This window comes from Papilio polytes, unplaced genomic scaffold (assembly GCF_000836215.1).
Source record: "Papilio polytes unplaced genomic scaffold, Ppol_1.0 DF823731.1, whole genome shotgun sequence".
Lineage (NCBI taxonomy): Eukaryota > Metazoa > Arthropoda > Insecta > Lepidoptera > Papilionidae > Papilio > Papilio polytes.
Genome location: NW_013525473.1, coordinates 3,056,884 through 3,079,819, shown reverse-complemented (window position 1 = coordinate 3,079,819; position 22,936 = coordinate 3,056,884). Strand labels below are relative to the sequence as shown.

The window sequence follows — 22,936 nt, the reverse complement described above, 5'->3', positions numbered from 1 at the left end:
ACTTCTTTTAGTGATATAGATTAAGTTATTAGTGCTCCAGTGTTTAGACAAACCTTTTTTTTTATATTTACTTACTTATTTAACAAATATATTACTAAAATATTATTTGTTGTCGTATCTAAAAGAACAACAAAGCACCGACCCCTATACGCTAATTATGTAATTGCAAAATATATGCTACAATGTAAGTACATTAATTAATTACACTTAAAATAGTAAATGTACAAATTGTATTTGTATTATTAAGGCCCCAGCTCGGGTATAACGAGCCAATTAGCGTCCCCGAAGACGCCAACTTAAGGATTACGTTACGCTCGCACACACGAGGGTTTCGCAGAATTCATATTTGATAATCAAAATTATAGACTTTGTTTAGCTTTTATTTAATAAAAAAAATACCACAAAACATTTCAAATAGACGCTAATTAGAGATAGGATCAAAATTGTGCAATATTGTTCTTTCTATTAGCTATTGCTCGCGATTTCGTCCGCGTGAAAAAAAAAATGAAAAAACAACATACCTTATGTTAGTCAGTGAAAACGTAGCTTTTAAATGTTGAAAGTATTTTGGAAATCGGCCGAGTAGTTTTTGAGTTATATCAATACATACAAAAACACAAATCGTTCCTCTTTTATAATATTAGTATAGTATACTTTTTATTTTGTAAAAGTATACATATGCATGTATACTTTTACTTAAATATATACTTTTACTTATACTTATGCTTAAACATGTTCATATACCAAAAATAGCATTATTAAAATTCTATTTCCACCAGGCTGCACGGCATGCATAATATACAATTTTTAAATTGGAATTTTTATTATAATTCGTTACCCCAATGCACACATCCTGTCTGGTTGAAATTACGTGCTGTAGGGAATTTGTGTAATTTAATTTTGATAACAGCGGCGAACACAAGTACTGAGAGTTACAAAGGAACGCCTGAACTGAGTGTTTTTTTTATTATTTACTTGGAATTACTTTTCATTACTTAAAACGATTTACATTAAAATTGTTTTTTTACTGAAGTGCGAATTTGTTTTAATCGGAAACTTCCAGTAGAATGAAATCATTTCATTTAGTTCACATATCCAATTTAAATCGAGACTTCTAAAAGTACTTAAAGACTGAATTACCAATTAACGAACTAATTAGCTGGATCTAACGCGGTTGTTAAGGGACTAAGCAGATTAGATTGAATCTACTTGTTGGAAATTCAAAGATAATTGATATTCGCTCAATGGAATTTCTAATTTTCTGTCACATTTTATATACTTAACGTATTTTGTATTTTGATTTTCAAATTTATGTTACTGCCTTGTGATCGTGTCAATATCGTAAAATTTGCTTTAAATAAGGATGAAATTGAAAAACTAGTTACAGCGTATTTATTAATAAGAATTATATTTTAAAATGACAGAGAAAATCAACAAAATACATTGTTTACTGTCCCATGTATATTTATCATATGTTTCCGAGTACGATCATTCTGTGATATATTCGGATACGCGTTGAAAATTACGTTTGAGTAGACATTTATCCAATATCATTTTGATTATGGAAGCGCACCGGAGCGTTCGGATTGCTCCGACCATTTCGCAGCATTATTATTCGACAGGGGATTTGCATATTTAACGTTGTAAGGATCTAAGCTTTTTTATAACAGAGATATTGCATATTAAATGTTTGTTTAATATCTAGTAAGAAAACGAAGCAAGGATATGTATACACATATAAGTCACTAGCTTTCGCACTTGACTCTATCCGCGCGAAATTAAATTAACTATAAATCAGTATATCTGATAAATGTAAAAAAACGTAAAATCGATACAAATTTACAGCGTTATGTACACATCTACATATCTAAATATACGGTAGGTTCAATAAAGTTTCCCTTACAGAAAATTGGGCATCCTTATTGAATCCGTTTGAAATTGGGGAGAGGGATAAAGTTATAAATGGGTTCCTGAATACGTAAAGGTTGCCGATAGACTGAATACATTGATAAAGTACCACGGATTTTTTACATCCGAAGCGTAACATAAACATTTATTACATTGTAAAAGCCTACATACAAAAAATAAACCTACAAACCCGCGAAAAACATAAATCTTTTGTCAGTTGTTAATAAGAAAATTAGTAAAACTGTAATATATTTTATAATATTACGTTATACACAAATAGGAATAATATTCAAAGACATTTCATACATTTTTTAATCCAATATTCCTATCGTAACAGCCACATATTTTATAGGTTACAAAAACCACTTAAAACATTCACATTTCATTTAACCGTACATAGCTGAATATTTTAGTAGCCACTTATAAATACTATGAGTTCTTACCTTATAATTATTTCAATTTCTTACTAAATAACGGAGTACACGGAAAGGGCGCGGTTAAGTGGGTAAATGGTAGGAAAGAGGTCAATTTCATTGTTTTAAAAAACCAAGTTACTTTATAAAACAACCACATGACGTATTTACTCTAAATTATTCCTTATTTGCCTAATTTTTATCGTTATCTGTGATTTGTACGATTTTTATCTAATTCTCATCCCTTTTTAATGTTGAATATATTGTGATCTAAAGGCAGTAAATGTAAAAAGTAATGTAAAGTTGGAAAAGGTAAAGAAAATAAATCTGGGCCGTGTATCAACAGAGGTGCTCATGTATCTTGAGATATAGCGCGCGTCTTGGCGCCATTTCTCACACGCTCAAGTGAGCTCGCGTGAGTTCCTGCAACAAATGTTACTACTCCTACCACTATGCCACGACATTCGTTGCACGTATTTTTATTATTTTATTTATATATCTTACCATACATTGAAATAGTAATTTTTCATTTACAAGCTTTAACAGGCGTGAAATTAAGGAAAAAAAGCCTATGGGTTTTTCCAGACTCTACATTTATGCCAAATTTTATCGAGATCCTATCAGCAGTTTAGGTCAAATCTATATCATCCATCTATACATCTAAACTTTCGAATTTATAATATTAGTAAGATCACTTATTGGGATACGATGAACGAAAAATATATATGTTTCATGGAATTTTGCTGTAAGCGGCCACCTTACAAAGTATGACTAGAATATCCTAATAACGAGAGTTTATTAGGAATGCCAATCACCAAAAAGTGTTATTTAAGTGATAGAAAATACGGAAATACAATAGTCCTAGATATAAAATAAAAAGAAAATGTCGTAATCCTATGCGGAGTGTACTAATTTTTATATCACCATATAAGTAGAAAAAGAAATTAACTAACTATTTGTTAACAATATGAGTCACAATTTTTTCATATTGGAACAACTTTATTACGGTTCGGGAAGTTTTCCAATATCGCAGAAACATGACAGGAATTTTTATCATTAACAAACGGTTTAATATCATGTTATTCGAAGGGTTAAATTAGTTCGTGTGTAGAAAATAATAAAACGAAATAGTACAGGAACTATTGTTGTTTTATGAGGGTTAGGTGTAGGGTTCATTTATATACAACTTTGATATAGCAAATAAATCTCTGAGTACCACTAAAAGAACAATTGCAGTTTTTTTGGTGCATCTTTAATATTTAGATACAAAAAAAACTCGATAACAATCGGACACAACTATTTTATCGTATTATAAAACGTTTCATTTGCTTCACTCTAAAATCAAGTGTATTCAGTATACAAAGTATGTTCTGTATAAAAAAAAAACAATTTAATTTGCACAAAAGAACTGTAAAGATAAATGTTATGGTAAAAATATTTAAATATGAACAGGGACAAAGCAAGCGTTGGGATTTTTAACTTATTTATTCGGATCTGACTATTCGAACGTGTTAATAAACCGTTTGTGGAAACCCACGCTTAGGTGTACCTGAGTACGTGTAAGACAGGAAAGTCAACAGATAAAGCGGGCCTCAGTATCACTTGGCGAGCGTCTCGAGTGCTAGTTAAAGCTCAGTATCACGTAACGTGACGTCTCAAGAGCGGCTTATTGACTACTTTACTTCCTTTACTGATCATTTACTAAGAAACATGATAACCTATGTATCATACTCTCCTCAAATTTGTCAAGTCTAGAATCAATATCATATACTGTTTTCGAAACATTGGCATTGTAACTAACTTGCTTATTAATCTTTTATTTTATGTTTGTTATAAATCAAATAGTTTTTAAAGAAGGAAGTTAAAAATAATAATAAAAAAACACTGCCTATGTTACTCAGTGATAACATAGCTTTTTAAATGGTGCAAGAATTTCTGAATCGGTGTAGTAGTTTTTGAGTTATTTCATTGCATGGATAAATACTAAAATACAAATCTTTCCTTTTTATAATATTAGTATATATTGCATTAACCTTTTTATTGCTAAAAATAATTTCTTGGTTTAATGCTAGAACGCAAACAAAACTATAAATTTTACTTTGGACATTTGTCATTTTTCGCAAGAAGGCAACTTGCCCGATAAGTTAAAGAATGATGTTAGTACATTTTTATAGCCCCTTATTTGTGAAAAAAAAATTATCTTGCAACAAACATAACATGATATTTATCTATAATTTAATTTAAACTTAACTCTTGATTCATTTAAGTTATTATCGTCAATTCGGTACAGACAATCTATATATATTTAATTATTTTTAAGCCCGCGACTCCGTCTTCGTTTAATTAAAAAAAATAATGAAAGTAGCCTATGTGTTCTTCCAGAATATCCTCTACATCTATGCCAAATTTCATCAAGATATGTTCAGCAGTTTAGGCTACAAATTCTAACAAAAACCATCCATTCATACATCTAAACTTTCGCATTTATATTAGTAAGATTAAACTATGATCTAGTGGGAATTACGTTAACTGTAGGTTCATATAATTAAATATAACTTACAAAGCAGAAAGTATTCATTTCTGCTAAAACTTTGCAAATAAAGAATGAATTTATTATAGTATTGGAACACTTTTATTAGAAAACCATTAACTAAGATTATATATTAATCTTGACACAATTATAAAAATTATTGGTTTAGCAATTGCAACTTAGTTACGTAAGTAAGAGCAGTAAGGAGTAGTAAGAAGTGTCGTATATTCTGGCTTTATTGCTTTTGCATTTAAGTTTTTTTTTCATTGATATAAACTATTTGTTACTTTTCTATATAAATAAAAAAACGATTATCATTATATACTAAATTAAATTCTATAATTTTGTTTACCTAACCTAAGCTTGTTTTACAAGAATTTATGAATTATCCAATTTCATGTTAATACGGGCGTCATGCATATTACATCGTTAGTAAGCACGTAGGTCATCTGAGAGAACGGGGATAAGCATCTGTCACATTATGAGAATGGCTCACAGTCTCATATATTAATTATTACACGAAACAGGTGACGTTAAACTCCGCCTTGTGTTAACATAGACTAAAGAGCAAAGCAATTAGGTGTTCTGATGTTTTTAACTTCGTAAAACTAGATGCAATTGCTTTACTTTTCTCATAGCACTATTTGACTTTTAAAAAGCTCTAGGCTTTTGTGGATTTTCTATAAATGAAATATAAATATGTTATATCTAATAATCACGTATATCAACATTGATGACATGAAAACTGCTGTTCAGACTTCAGACGAAAGAATTTTTTTACGTACCCAGTACGTAAAAAATTCACTTCTAATATTTAGACTACATACAGCTTTATACAAATTAATTTAATTTCAACTAATGGGAAACAATTAGTAAATTGTACATCTGATGCTAAAATTGATAACGAAATGAATGAAATAATTTATTAAATAAAATTCCGATAGTATTGGGTAGTGTAATTAATTAACAGCAGAATAAATAACGCGCCTACAATATTGTCGACATGGAAGCCCAATTACGGTCAAATCATAAAACAAACTTTAGAACTCAAGTTGATTTCGGGCCAGCATTAACTTACTAACGAGTTTTCTATTGGATTGTGAAACAGCGTGAAACCTATAGATTAAAAATTAGAAATTACCAACTCAAACACCATCAACTAAATCATTTCGAACCATATATCTATACTAAACTAATATTATAAAGAGGAATGATTAGAATTTTTGGATTTTTGTATGTATTGAAATAAATCAAAAACTACTGGACCGATGTCGACGCTTCTTGCACCGTTAAAAACCTATGTTATCACCGAGTGACATAATTTTTATACTTTTTTTTTCTGCCGTAGTTGCGAGCAATAGCTTGTTCCCTATACAATTACATGGCACAACCTACGTTTTATATTTGATGGAGTATTAAATCGAGCATTCTGACGTTACGTTTGTAGTCAAAGAATCAATAATCAAGAAAGCTATTGCGCGATCGGTTTTAACAGGGTTGATCGTTCCTGGTTATGTATTGATTTATCATTAATTTTACACCTTCATGCATATGTTCAAACATATATTATTAAAATGTTACTCAACTCTTTTAAGTTAAGTATCATTTTTGTTTTAATTTCACACCTAAAAATGTTAAAAATTTCAGTTGGTTAAAACAACGTTTTTATTGTAAAAGTCTTAGCAAAAATTCTATACCTTCAAAGCGTTTTTTATTTACAACGTTCCTTTCCTTATCGAATCTGTTCTTCCTCAGTAACAAAGTGCATTTTTTAAAATGTTTTCCTTATCTTATCTTCTCAATAATAACTAGTTACGTAATGTTTATAAAAGTCGTCCACTTTTGGTTTTCCCACGTTTATGTTTGTATTTATGACATTTTTAGTCGTTTTGTAGCTCATGCGAACGACCCCTATTTTTTTATTTGATGAAGGAATTACTCTTATGTTAAATCATAATATTAAAATAAAATTGTTGGCATCTTAACAAAAAATACACATATTTCATTCTTGTATCAAGTATATTTTTCATCGTATGGAAAAATATTTCCTGGATACAAAGAAAATGTCTCTGGAAAATATTCTTTTGTGGTGTAAGTCGGTTTTACCGAAGCGCCACGCGTGTTCTGTTCTTTAGAGCCTGTTTTTCTTTCTTTAAAGCCGCGCCATTTCCGATATCCGAACGAGCTCTCTGGCCGTTGTCAGTTTACAAATGAAAGGCTTCAAAGATAAAAAGGATTTGCTAACCTAAAACAGTTTGTTGTGTCAAAAAACTGTTGAACTTTTATAAACTTTCTTCAATATTATGTAATGAAAATTTTGGATATAAATTTGCATTAAATAATTTATTTTCAAAATAATGCTAATATTATTTTTATTTATAGAATTAAAACGGTAGTTGTTCTAGTTGTTTTAGAGATGTTGTGGTAATAAATTCATTGTAGGTCGTCTCAAAAGTACCAAGTTGTCAAGAAGTCAACATAGCAAGTAAACAAACCAATAAAAATTAATGTTGCCGCTATTTACGATGTCTAAGAATTATGCGAGTACAAAAGGAAATATTTTTTTCTTCTGAATTTACTCAATGTTCTATGGTTAAGATAAAAAGCTCTTGAAACGTTAAAATATATATTTAAATACGCGAAGATATAAACTATTAAAATAAGGAATATGTTTGGTTAACTTATAAAATTAAATTCTTGTTTTTTTAATTTCTTTCTTGGTTTTTTACCCAAATTTACTCGATATGTTTTTGTTTTTTTAATTTTATTAAAAAAGTTGTTGGTTTGGTTAAAACTCTTAAAAATGTGTATTTTATTACAAAAAATCTCTGATTATATGACTAATAAAAAATGGTTCGTAACCAATTCTTCCTTTGTGTATAATTTCAGTAGTTATTTTTTCAATAAATGTTATTCATAACAAGGAAGTAGTGTACCCATGTTGGTAATTACATCTGTAACATATCTGAGATGCGAAGTAACGTATTTGCGCTCGGAGGGAAATTGTCCGAGTTATAACATAGTAAAAAATTTTCAACGACTGTAGCGTATTTGTTTTTGTTAGAGCAAAAAATCTACAAACATATAAAACGCAGTACTCATTATTTCTGACGGATTTATATAAGATTTTTGAGCATAAGGTCCTTCAGTAAGTAAACAAATTATTTAGAAATGTAAAATAACGTTGAATTACGAAGAAAATTTTATACAATATGACATTACGCTATGTGTACAAAATATTTTACTCTTCTTGCGAAACCGATAAGCGTTGCTATTAAAAGCAAAAAAACTTCTTGACATCCAGTACTGTAATAATTATTATTTTAGAAACCGCACGACTAGTGAGGAGGTTCCTGTCTCTGCAGCCCTGACCACTGGTTGCTTGAGTCATCGGATTCCGCAGTCGGTGGTGCTCTATTTTTTATATAATATATTTTATTTTATTTTTATATTCTTGTAAAGTGTATTATATAGAGAATAAAAAATAAAGATATATTTTAAATTACAATATTATAACAATATTGAAAAGCTTATTTTTCATTAAATCAAATAACATTGTTACATTTGAACTCGTAAAGATAATAGGGTTGCTGAAAGGGTCGATTTGAGTTCACGTCATTTTAAAAGTAATTTCATGTTACGATCCTTTTATGAGCGAGTCAGCTTGTGATTTTACGGTCGCTGCTTTCTATTTGGTCGTAAAAGTAATTGATTGATAGTTAAATCTTAGGCTTATTAACTTAGAAATCTCGATTAGAATATAGCGTAGATAGGATCAATCTTGATCTCGCGATTATCTCCACGCAGAATTAAAAAAAAAAACGAATAAACATACGTCACTTGACATTGATGTAATTTCCTAGCAGTGAAAGAATTTATATAATCGGTTCAATAATTTTGACGCCCATTTAATGCAAACAAACGAATCGTTCCCCTTATAAAATTATCAAAGATAAATAATGATAATCAGATAAAGACGTAAAACTAAAAAATTCCATACCCTTTTGTTTCAATTAAAACAATTGAAAATGTTTCTCTACTTCTAAATGACCTATAAAAATATAAAGAATAAAGAAGTGAACGATTAATATTCCATTAGCAGAAGCCATTATAATCGCTCGATTAGAGGCGTCGAAACGGTAAATTGAAGAACTTTGTTGGTTGAAACTCTCAATTAGGGTGCTAAGATTAGAATTCCTCATAATATCTGATTCCCGGTTCCTAACGGAGCGCTATTTCAATCGAAACAATTTTGCTGAGTAACGTTAATGGGATATTGCTACAAGCATTGGCTCTTACATTCCATTTTCCATTTCAAAGTCGCATAAATCGATTTCAGTTTAAGTTTCGTGTGTATTTTGTAAGGATAACATACAATTGTAATAAGAAATGCAGTTGATATACAAGGTTAATACTAAACTTATCAAACACATCGAAATAAGGAACAGTTAATTTATAACACAAAATTATATTTCGTGTAATAGTTATTGTAAAATGTGTATGTTTGTATCATATATCACACTACAAGTAAAACGAACCGGAACCAAAATAATAAATTACGAACAAGACATCAAAACCAAGCGAAAGATGCAATGCAGTGTTTGTTAAGTCCAGAGTGAACATAGAAAGAATAGGATGTGATATAAGTCATTACTTAATAAAAGCGCCAATAGTCTAATGGTTTGGGGTACGGACTACTGATCTTGCGGTCGAGGGGTCGAATCCCGCCATTTGACTATTTTCATGAACCATATCCTAGCACAAGCCTAGTGCTTAGTTACAATGGTTAAAGGAATTATTAGTAAATTTACAAAGATCTACTAATATTGTTTATAAAAAAATACATATGTATAAAGTAAAATAAACTAAGCCTTTATTGCTGTTCTTAAAGGAAAGTAATGTTTTAAATTTAAAATTACATATATGCTAAATAATAATCTTTGCAACAATAATAATGATTAACTAAAACAAATAAGGAATAGAATGTACGATAGTTTAATTTGAAATTCAGATTCGTGTTGGTTTTGCTTCTGTAATATTTTAAGGGTTTTAAAGCTATTGTCCGTTAAACATGACTCGTCGGGCGTCATTACACTGCTGCTTGCACCAGCTCTAGTTGTAATATTAAATGAGAATGTCGCTACGAGGCGTGGCGGTTTTTGTTTTTATTCTTGTCTCATTATTTTTTCACTCCATTTTTATCTTACAGGGTCGTATTTTATATTTAATATTTAAATAATGTTGTTTTTCCAACGAATGATTTTTCGATTAATATTGCTAAACACATACGGTTTTAGAAGCAGAAATAACGTGTAAAATGTTCATAATTTTAGGATTTACTAATATCACTAATATAATTTGTAGCCTAAACTACTGAACGGATCTCGACGAAATTAGGCATGGATGTAGAGGATAGAACACATAGGCTACATACTTTTGTTTTTTTTTTTAATTCCACGCGAGTGGAGTCGCACGCGAAAGCTAGCCTACAATACTGAAGTTAGGAATATTTGCTACCATGTAGTATATCGAAAAGGAATAATGAATTTTAATAATTAATCAACAAATTCTTGTGGCGATGTAACAATTTCGAGTGACATGAGTAATGAATCAAGCTTTTGTCCTTCCTTTACTCCGATCTACGCAATGTTTTGATACAACCCTCCTTATTATTGAGCACAATCAATCAAGTTGGAAACATCCATCAAATTTGAATTACGTTGGAAAGGATCGTAAAATATGAATTCATAGTTTCTGCTAAAGAGATTCTCAGGATTTGTTATATGCAATAATATATGTTTTAGATACTTATAAATGCAGTTTTAACAGGTAATAAATAATAACAATGTATTTACCGTAACATAGGTATACTATAAGTAATGAAAATACACAAAACCAAACGTGTATTTATTTTTAATTTGTTACGTTTGTTTTCAGACGATCGAAGCGGTAAATGGGATTTTAATTGAAACCCAACACGACTACGCTTTGGGTATCGATACTTTATTTGATAACAGATTTTTCCTAATACAAGACAACATTACTATAACAGAAAACTAATAAAGTAAGAGATATTATAATAATATAAGAGATATGTAACTTTAACATAGTTACAACGTATTTAAAAAAAAGTAACAAATTCCGTGTATGACTAGTTTATTTTAGGCATTTAATAGTGAAATAAACTTCTCTTGGTATATATTTTTTATATTATTTAATTTATGCACGTCTATTATGTATCACTTAAGGATTCTGAGTGCATATTATCTGTCATAAGATGAATCCTAAATTATATACGTAAGATAAAATAATGAGATGATTTAATTATAATATATTATACTTTAACAGATATCGATAAGTTAGAAATACAATTGTTTGTAACTTCTTGCTAAGTTATTGTTAGAAGTTAGTTCAACAATCTTCAGATAAACATAAACGATATAAATGTTAACCCAAATAAATTAGAATATATTCGTAGCTTTTATAATACAACGAATATTCTTTTACGTAATATTACGTAAATACGCATGTTAAAGATAACAACCTTTGTCTAGACGAGACCGTTGTCTAATAAAATTATACGAATACACGCTACTACATATTATTCTTATCTTTCGATGTTATGATACTCGTATAAAGTAATTGAAATGACTAGAAGTTCTTGTGTAAAAAAAAACATTTGTAACACAATTTTGATGCGAAAATTAACAAGTTTTGTAATACGTTTCTTCCATAATATCACTAAATGAATTAGGTTTGGGTGTACAATTTTCGGTAAAATCGATTGTCTAAACGTATTATGGCTTTTTATGACATTTTCATATAAAGCTCTCCAAGTTCAAAATCATGGTATTAATTGAACAAATACACACTGACTGGCAAATAGGGAATATTAAACACAATGTTTTTATCGAATATGTGGAGTTTATGTACAAATTGGTATATGAATAGCCTCCTGAAATGCTTCGTCAATGTTTAGATTGACTCTCCTTTATATAGCTTTTCAGTATTCTCGTAACTTTCGTTTCACGTCAATCATTTGTCATTATGTTCTTATGTTTATGCTACTTCCGTTTTCGTATGTTCATTTTTTTCTTTAATGATTTATTTATTTTGCTATTATATTTAATTTTACTTATAACTATCTAGTACTTTAAATTAAAAAAAAAACATAAAGGTTATAGTTCAACTACCAGCACTCTACTAATTTAAAAATAACTAATAAACATACAAATCGAAACGATTATGAATTAGCAATTAAACAATAATTTTGTTAAAGTCTTTTAAAAAACGTAGTGTCGTAGTGCAGTACCTACGTTGCGGCGCATTGTATTTTCGTAGCAAAATGCTACGCTTTTCGTAGCGCTTCCTTAGCATTGAGTTACATTTTTTCGAACTTCGAGAAATGGTTCTAAGCCATGAGAATTAATTTTAACCAAAGCTATTAAGGTTTTAAATGTAACGAAATATACCCATGCATATATGTAAAGTATTAGCGGAAATGTGGATTTGTCAGTTGTACAAATTAATTAAAATAATTAATAATAACGAGTAATCGGATTATTGGATACGCAGCTTACAATAAGCCGACAACATTGATGGCAAAGGGAGCGTCTGCGGACAGATATCCAATCATATCAATGCTTTGAAATCCATCGGCTTAAATGAACATGCATCCGTATCATATTAAGCAAAGGTTTTAACGTACATATCTATTTTATCTTGCGTTACGTTTCCATATGAAATAATCTAAACATATAACAAAAATGGAGTGTCTGTTTGCAATATCAAAAGACAAAATTCCAGGTTTCAGGAAGATGATGTATTGGCGTTGCCGATAACGAAAATCGCATTTAATTTTTTTTGTCTGTCTGTCCCCAAGCCGCGTTTGTTGCGAGTAATCTCCGAAACGGCTGAGCCGATTTCGACGGGATATACTATAGACTACTTTTTTAAATTCTGCCAAAATGCCGTTACGAGTGGTTCCAAATTTGTGCTAACGAAGTTTGGGGGCGACAGCTCGTATTAAAATAGATTTGGAGTTTTTATTATTTTTCAGTAGGAAAATGGAATTTATATATACATCAACGAAGTTTGCGATCACTAATTGAGTAAAACCTTTTTTTATTACCATTTAAAATAAGAATAAGCTCTCTTTTTTTCTCTCTTTATGATTAAAAACATAACGTCTCTCTAACTTCCAGTAATGTGGGTACTTGCTTTAGAATTGTGTTAACGGCAAATGTATTTTTAATTGTATAGAATGTTCTTGTTATGAACTCGCTACAAAGCCGACAGTCATACAAAACTCCTCTATAGCTATATTTGACCTAAAAAGACACAGGTCGGTTTAATTTTGTAACTTTTGTCGAGATATTTCTATTACATTTTCAATTTCATTAAGTGCAAGAACAAATACAACGAGATTTTATTAAAAGAAACTTAAAACATATTTGTGTTTTATGTTTAGAATAAATTCCGTTTAACGTCCATATTGCGATTTCTGGTTTTAGAAAGTTTTTTTGGTTTTACACGTTTTTGCATGTAAGCGTTTTAAAAATAAAATTTGAGTAGCTATTCATGTTTTATCAGTATGTGTTAATTATAATGAAATAGGAAAAAGGTGTTTCTCTATTAAAATAAAGTGGCAACACATACAAAAGCGTAACAAAACGTAATTGGGCCGCTACTGCAGGAATGAGACTGGCTTTCATGGAAAACCAACGTGAAGTGTTGGTAAAAGGCTGTTGCGATTCGTGTAGTTTAATGTTTGAACACAATGGCGCAATTACTTACTACGACGTATTTACTTTTACTGGCCATAGAATTCTCTTTATTTGTACTTAACAGCTTAATATCTGCAGCTTTTATAAATTATAGAACTAGTGTACGAAATTCACAGTACAATCTCATAGGATGCTGTTTCAAATTAGACTGGGAATTGGTAAAATGTCGTTGTCACCTGCCAGTACTGGCATTCAATAATTTCGCCATAGTATTTCACTCCCTATCTACATCTATACTATAATAATATTATAAAGAAAAAAGATTTTTTTTTATTATGTACTCAATTTACGTTTAACCTACTGGGCCGATTTTAAAAATTCTCTCACCATTAAAAAAGTAATTTATCTGTGAACAACATAGGCTGTGTTTTTATTATTTATTAATATCACGCACACGAAGTCGCGAGCAACAGCTAGTCGTACTAATATTATAAATGCGGAAGTTTATATGGATAGATGAATGGATGTTAGAGTTTGTAGCCTAAACGGCTGAAAGGAACCCCCGTGGAACGGAATCCCGTGGATAACAATAATCTAAGTAACTATAAGTTGTGAAACTTATTAAACACAGGAGCTATCAACCTTGCTATTAACAATTGTTAACTTCAATTTGTTTATCGTTTTGTCATTTGTACAAGTGCTCTTTTTTATTTAGGTCGTTTCAGAGCCTCATTATAGAATACGGCTTTGTGAAACTATTGAGCCGTTTGTTACATGTGGACTTTATAACTGTGCGCGTTCCCGTTTTCGAATGTCACGTATATTTGAAAATATCGCTGGATAAAGTCAGTGCTCCATTTTATTAAGGAAAACTATCGTTGCTATCTGATAGTGTATTTTAATTTTACGTTTGAGTTTTGAATGTAATAGCGCCAATATTTTTCTCTATACAAGTAAAGTTATATAATATGAGACGGTTTTCTTTTGATCAATAATTGGTAAGTTAAAGTTAAGTTGGAGTTGAATTAAGTGTTTACCTTTCTAAGCCTAATAAAAAAGTATAAAGTGCCTATTTACTTGTTGACTTGTCTAGAGTGATTCTCATGGAGTTTATAGTCATATTTAAACATAATTTGTATTATCTAACATTGTACAATAAAATATAATAGTATTTAAGTATTTTTGATTTAATATTTATCACAACTTCCATAGTGACATAGTTAACATTTACTTTCATGTGCACTTTTTTCAATTTTCATACCATTGGAATAATATCTGCGGACCTAATATTTTACGTTTTTGTGACGTAGTACGGAAGTAATGCTAAAAATAGAATCACGGTTCAATGCGCGTGTGACGGACATGCGGGTAAAAAAAGGATTTTCCTTTCGTTTGCACGAATTTTACATGTTTGAACGACTTTACAATAGAGTTTAAATTGATTTTATTCGAATATGAAACTAAATGTGTACTTAATAACAATATGTACACACCTTACTCCAACCATCATTAAATGAAATAAAAGTGTTGCATCTGCAATTTATTGAATAACCAATTGAAGGCACATTATTTCCGTTATTGCTTCTGAAAATATAATTAAGGTTAACGCAATCAAGTATTTATAATTTTCGCTTCTGCTTAACTATTACAATAAGAGCAAGAGACAACTACAGTGCCGTAAATTTTTGTTGTAACATACTGAGGTCTATTTTTATTAAAATATCTTTTGTTTAAAATTATAACAAGTAATAGAAGTAAATTTAAATTTGTTTTATTCAAATAATTACTTACGTTTGTACTACATTTATAATCTGAAAACAAGGTTTTGTATGTAAATGTAGCATTATTTCAAATTGACTTGTCAGTGCTTACATTCCGCATCACAAAGCTCTAGTTGTGAAACACGGACGTATCCATTACATAGAATGACTGCACGAACTACTCTTCATTTATAACCTAAATCACCAAAGAGATATTTTGAATATAAAATAGTCGGTTTCCATATTCATTTACATTATGTTATTTATCTAAACCATTTTTTATATACTCTTGCATACTGTTAATAAATTTTATTGGAAACTTTAAATTGGTTATAAGAAAATTTCACCCTACCCTTTTTATAAATTAATTTTCGCTTATTCTTACAAACTGGCAACACGTAGAAATGGCGGATGTAAATGCGTAACTCATCGACAGAATAACTTTTATGCAGTTTTACTTCTACCAGTTAATAAAGGCTTAATTAAATCTGTACTAATATAATAAAGCGTAAACACACACTACGTTGTGGCGTAAGATGTCAGCAATTACAGCATATTTTTGAATAATTCTATTTTAATAAATAACCCTACACTTACTTCATGCTTTAGGCTATATATTTTCACGCTATTAAACTTAGGGTGTAAATAAATTGGAAAAATCCCTCATGTGGGAATAGGACCATAAACTACAAGCTGCCAACATCAAGGAAGCAAAATTGCCATAGTTGACATTTGTGCATTTGACTTTTGTCCTTTGCATTTGAGAATTTGGAACAAGATAACGTATAGGAAAAGCTAGTAATACATATTTGTGCCTGCAGATGTGCTGGTTGCCGCGGTAACGGCCGGCGCGAGGCGATGATCGACCACATGGGCCGGCCGCCCTCTCACTATGCGGCAGCAGTCGACCGATGTAAGTTTTTTGTTAGTAAACAATCACACAGAATAATCTTAGCAAACAGTAACCAAACTATCTAAAGCGTCAATAGCTAAATTGTTAAGAGTACCACCAAAGACGTGAATCATTTGCCAGAATTTTTTAATAACTTGCTAGTATTACTATTCAGAAATACTCGTAATGTTATCTTCATTAATGATCATAACAGTAAATTCTATCGACAACTACAAATATTACCAATTTTTTAAACGGATTTTCACAGCTTGAATGTTCATTTCGAACAACTGAATTTTAACTCGGTATTCTCCTTTTATTCTTTTACGTAATATTCAGATTAGATTTGCCGAAATGTATTGCTTTTTATCGTGTTCTCGGTTATTTATTCCAAAGCAGATTCCCATTAAGATGTAATATCGCAAGAGATATAAAAGAGGCTTCCCCGAGGCCTGTATTTGAAGACAATAATCTTAATGACGTTTCATGTTATCACTCAGCGTTATTAAAATACTTGGAGATTTCTTTTAAAGATGATATAAATTTCTAAGATTTATTTTGCACTTCGAACAGAAAGGTGCAAATGATGAATACTGTCAATGGACCTGATTTCGGAATACATAAATGCACAGCGCAGTCAAAATATTCGTTTACGGATTAGCTGCATTGATCTCTCTGTAAAATGCAAATCCCATTTCGTTCATTTGTAATTTTGCAATGCAACAATTTATTTATACAGTTGCTTTAAATTGCTTTTCGAATAAGCAATCATTGGTAACTTGAGTCCACTATTTGGATGAGAGTAAAGCTCACTTACACTGCGGCGGAAAGACCTACTTTCCGAGGCGATACGTGCCGGTTAATTTCCGTATTGGCAGTCAATCTGTGTGGATTGTAACCTTCATACAACTGGTATTTAACGAACAATTTTCGCAACTTTTTTAAAAAAATATCTATTAACATTGCATTAACGATTATGGCTAATTTTCTTAATCGGTCAGGGTCTAATTTTTAGACGTCATCGTTAAAGATCAGAGAACCATATCGTGCATTTTGTAAAATTGTCTAGTCTTATTTAAAATTGCCAAATACATAAACTAGTTTAATCCATGTGTCCACGTAGAATCTCATAGTTCCTGCTTATGCTTAAAACGAACTAAGCCTATCACTGGTGTTGTTAACTCTGGTTGTAAAAAAGAAGAGTTGATAGTTATGATGTATGTTGTTCTGCAGACGGTCGACAAGGCAGTATGCACGGAGGAGTCTGGCGCGGCGCGGCTGGAGGCGGTACTGGTCGCGTTGGTGGAGCGCAAGGCGCGCGCTTTGCACGCCGAGCACGCCCGCCGTCGCGCACGCACTCACCCCTTGCTGTTGCTATTCCGGGACCATTTGCCAGACGGTCAGTATCACACATTGTATAGTGTACAACATCTAGGGATGATTCACAAGTAACAAGGAGGATTGCGTGATAGGTGACATAGTCAAGAAAACAGTGATGGCTGAGATGATGTATGATAGAATTAAGTGAAGGACAATTACCTGTTGCGCCATCCCTACGGGAGTAGGATAAGGAGAATGATGATGAGTGTACAATATCTATCAAACCCAAAACTTATTACTTGTCGCAAAAAACTGTAAGGATTCTAGAGTTTAATAATTTAGCCAAATAAATCAAATACATCCGATAAACTATGTTTGAACGAAACGTTACGAATATCACAATATCCTTAGGAAAAACGAACTAAACCTCACATATAAATGACTAGCCCTATAATCCTCAAAAGTATGTAATTAAGACTGTTTTAACTGTGTGACTTTTACATAAATTCTGAATTCTTTTTAAAACATATCACTTTTATAATTTCAGAAGAGGCATGTATGGTGGAGAGCCCCGGGCAAACGCTACCATCGCACTGGTGTGAACACGAGATCGCGAGGCACAAACGCAAGAAGCTCAAACTGCAAATGCACAACAAGTAAGAAACGTTGAATTAGCTATCTTCGAGCTAGGTCATAGATAGGACGTCCAAGTTAATGTTTGTAGCTTACATTAGACGAATAGCTTCTACGTGACGCTCCGATAAAATTGTTGTAGTGTAATTAACCTTTCAAGATCAGTGAAGAAATCATGAAGCAGATAGAGAGAAATTTAATAAAAAAGTAGTATTTTGTAACTCCAGATGACTTTTAGGTTTTATTACTATGAAATGAACGTATTATTTGTTATTCAACAGAAATGCAAACAGTCCCGGCCGGTTGGGGAGCGAGCGACGTCGCCGGCGACGCAGGCGCAGTCCGCACGCAAACACACATTCACACAAACCTAAGAAGCATCGCACGCTGCTCGTATCCGCTATTGATGAACAGGCGAAGGTCATACACGTAAGTTACACACACAATATGTGTGTGTGTGTGTATTTTCATTTTCGCTTTCGAAGAAGTCCAATAAAAATTGTATGCGATAAAAATGCGATTACACCATTTGTGTGCATCAAAAGAATGTCCCATCAAAAGAAATAAGAAAATCAATGCGCTGTGCTAATCTTAAAACAATCTTGCAAAGCTATTCATAACGAGTTAAATAAATGAACAGGTAACTACTTTACAATGATGATATTTTTAATTTGTTAATATAACGATTAAAAATATATCTTAAGATATTCCAAATGTTTTGCAATTCACCGCTTTTCAAGGAAAATTCACGTGGAGTTGTTCACCACAAACTAGATGGCGTTTGAATCAATATATTACGAAGCTTTAATTTCACAATTCGTCGCGTGGCGCTTGCACTCTTGTCAGTTTGTCATAGAACAAAATGTAGATGGCGCTTTCTTATATTTTACCAGTACGTTTTATTCTTACTTTTTATTTAACAACAAAACTTTTATCTAGTTAAATAGTTCTTGGAATATTTACACAAATTGTTTCATTTGCTTTAATTGAAAATACATATGATACTGAAATACTCAAATAGTAAAATAAATTTATTTGAGAGTTCTCAACTCAATATCTGTTGACACTTGCATTTCACGTTCCAGTTCATTATGAACCATTACATTAATGGAACAAGATAAATCCTAGTTGCGGAGTAACAATACTATTTATACAACGGCTAAATTTGTTATTAGGTGCTGGATCCAGACGAGTTGCCGCGGCGGGCGCGCTACACGATTATGGTGACAGCCTGTCTGTTGCTCTTCCTTTGTCTGCTATTGGTCGGAGTTACGCTCAGAATGGCCCCTCTCATAGACGACATGGGTAAGTGACAGCTTTAATTTTAATGGAGCAGGAAGACAGGTACTTACCAAGCATATTATGTAGCGACTCTCCTTTTCTAAGTAGAACACTAAAGAAAGAGAACAGGTTAAATAATTTTGATTCTGGTCATTTCTGCTCTTTTCATTTGTTTTCAAATGAATTCCATCTTTATTATTATCTTAATATGGTACATGTTTATATTTTTGGTTGAGCATGTAGTATGTTGTAACTATCGATTGACAACACTAAATACCATTAGGTTTTTTTGCAAATATGGACTAGGTCATTACTTAGTTTGCTAGGTACAAACTAGGTATTGTGGTAAGTAACATAATCTATTTTAACGGATTTCGATTTTGTTTCCATATATATCATCGAGAAAATCGGAAATCTTGAAAAGAATTCACCAAACTTCAATTTCAATTGAATGTTACTGTTAGAAAATAAAGTTTCTTACGAGCAGAAGTTTAACGTTTGTATCGAGTGTATTCATCGCTCGCGCGCTGTCGATATTCCAAACATTGTTGTTACGCTTAATTTGACTACATCTGCGAATATTTCATCATATCTATGTATGTATTGTGCTCTGGTAGTTAATACTAGGAATCTTGAGAACTCTTATTTATTTGTGTTTCAATTATTTAAACTATATAATGTACATGTTTTTTCTTCCTACTTTACTTTGTCTCCATCTTGCTGGTTTTTATATAATAGATGAAATAAATAACATAACTTGTATTATTATTATAACCTTAAACTTGGACATGTTAAATACCTGAAATTGCTAACAGATATCGAAGGCTAAAAGAGAACGGATGACCTAATTTTATTTCGTTTTACACAGAAAAAGTTGTTTAATTTATGAGAGACATGCGAATTTTTGAAAAGTTTTACGTTGAACATTTTTATAATTATTCAGTACCGTATAAAGACGTATCAAGTGCAAATGACGTTATCAGAGAACGTGACTTGCGCATTTCTGTAGAAACTAGACCCTTCAAGAAAAGGACAAGGTAATATTTTATAGCAAAATTAATTTACGATGAGAATAAATGTTAAAAATGTTTCAGTATGCTATTTTCTATATTTTTCTATATTGTAGGAAGGTTAAAAGGGTTTTTAAATGAGGATCCTAAATAGTAAAATATGAATAAATCGATATCACTGATTTAAACAGTAGTTCTACATTTATCTTATATTAAATTAGTATAGACCCGCAAAGTTATATGACAAAGTGGACATAAGTCACTCTAAATTATAGTTCACTTGCGCCCTTCCATTAGTATCAAAAACTGTCACAAGATCCCTTTCCTACTATAAATGTTTTATCATTTATTTTTCTTTCAAGTCATTTTATATGACCATGTAAGTTTTTCTTTTGGACCATACTAACCAGAATAGCAGCGCCTTTCACCGTGCCAAATATCATTGTTTGACTATACTTCTTTTTTCAGACATTAACCAGTATTTAAATACATTAATTATAATAAATACATTACATATACATTTATTTCAATACCATATTTTTAGTTAGCACATATATGATCATAATATGTGTTATAAATCACTAGCTGTTCGCGTGCGGCTTCACCCGCATGAAATTATAAATTTATTGTTTGCATTTGTCATATTCTCAATTGCAAATGTCAAAATACCAATTACCTTTCTTTGACAATCTTGCTTCCTTGATGTTGGCAGCAACTTATGGTCTCTTTCCCACATTAGGGTCTTTATTCAAAATATTTACCCCTTAACTTTAACGGTGTGAAAATATATAGCCTAAAGCGTGACGTAAGTGTAGGGCTTTTTATTAAAAAAAGAATTATTCAAAAATATGCTGTAATTGCTGAGATCTTAGGTAACAAACACGTGTGTATTTACGCTTTACTATAATAGTATAGATAAGTGCTTTCGAAAGTTAAAAATCCTTTTACCAACTGCATATGTGACGCACGACGATCGGTTAAAGTGTTTACAGAGTAATAAGTTTATTTCAACAAGGGCGTAACGGAAATACTAAAGGTACTCGTTATCGTCGACACAAATGTGACGTCTCGTTTAATATTATAACCATTGACGCACGCGATGTTTATCGCTGCGACACACTTCTCATTGCTACGACGAACGAAGTACAAGAACATCTAAAATCTAAACGTCTATCTAAAATCTACAAACACTTTTGACACTATAAAAGACACATATGCTAAGTATTAATGGAATTTCAAGCAGTAAATATCATAGTCTTATGAATAGAAATTATTTATTGTATTGTATCGGCTTGTCGCCTTTGCGTTTCTAACCATTAGACAGATTATAATGGAAATTTATTAGAACGTCCTCAAAAGGACAAAGAAATATTCTCGCCAAAAAAATTGTGAAATGAACGTTTTTAATAATCTGTTATTTCGACATTAGCATTCCTACTCATGTCAGGTAGTCATACTAATATTATAAATGCGAGAGTTTAGATGGATTTTTGTTAGAGTTTGTAGCTTAAACGGCTGAATCGATTTCGATGAATAAATGTAGTGGATAGTCTGAAAGAATACATAGTCTACTAACATTTGGTTTTTTTTTTTCATTCCAAGCTGACGGTGTCGCTGTCGTTTTATATAAATTTAATTTGATACGAGAAAGCTTGTAATTGCACATGGTAGGGTACGCGTGGACAGGTGCCGTACCCTCTTCACGGCGGTGTTACCAGCTGTCGTCGAGGTATAGACTGCGGAGTACTTACTCGCTAAATAACTTTCACTATACGCCACCACACCTTTACAGATTCCGAAATAGATTTATTTTAGAATTAACTCTTTAGCAATAAAAATCTTAGAATAAGAAATTAGGAATTTACAATCTTCATGTTTCTTGCCTTGTAAAAAAATGAAACCAAACCACGATTAGTTATATCAATTTAGTTTCTTTTGTTGTAAGAGTCTATGAGAATTATAACAGTTTTACTTTAAGATTTAAACGAAATTGAACACGGAAATGTAGGGTAGACGTAAACCTTCGTTGACAGGGAAAGTATTAAGGAGCGACGGAACATGATGCACGTAACTTTACACTCGGCTTTACTGAAAACTCTCACGTCCAATCCAATGGATTCGCAAACGTGTCTTCAACAAAATGTCATCTTTTTTTTCGAGAAATTACTGATGAATTTTAAACTAAATTTTAAACTATACACTGCAAGTAAATTAAACTTTGTTATGTCGAATTTACATATATATTGTGAGTGCTTAATCGAATCTACAAACCGGAGCGTTGTTACACGCGTAAGATGAATATTACGCATGCAAATTGGAATCAAGTTATAACGCTAATGCTGTATCGGTGTTAAAGGAAGCTGGCCTGCGTTGCTAAGACTGATTTAAGAATTATTAGTTGGATATAATGGAGAAGCTACACTATAACTCTGCTATTGTCTGTCTATATTTTTTTTCGTTTAA

At 31.3% G+C, this 22,936-nt stretch overlaps 1 protein-coding gene across 2 annotated transcripts in view; it reads left to right on the top strand.

The window, feature by feature from the left end:
• The window catches only part of LOC106103814, a 49,752-nt gene that overhangs the window by 1,796 nt on the left and 25,020 nt on the right, over positions 1-22,936 (top strand). For both annotated transcript variants that reach the window (XM_013283702.1, XM_013283701.1), the window contains exons 2-6: positions 16,159-16,250; positions 17,463-17,628; positions 18,097-18,205; positions 18,464-18,611; positions 19,358-19,487. In XM_013283702.1, the coding sequence (XP_013139156.1) occupies positions 16,230-16,250; positions 17,463-17,628; positions 18,097-18,205; positions 18,464-18,611; positions 19,358-19,487 (574 nt within the window). In that variant the 5' untranslated portion in view covers positions 16,159-16,229. The remainder of the gene's footprint in view (positions 1-16,158; positions 16,251-17,462; positions 17,629-18,096; positions 18,206-18,463; positions 18,612-19,357; positions 19,488-22,936) is intronic.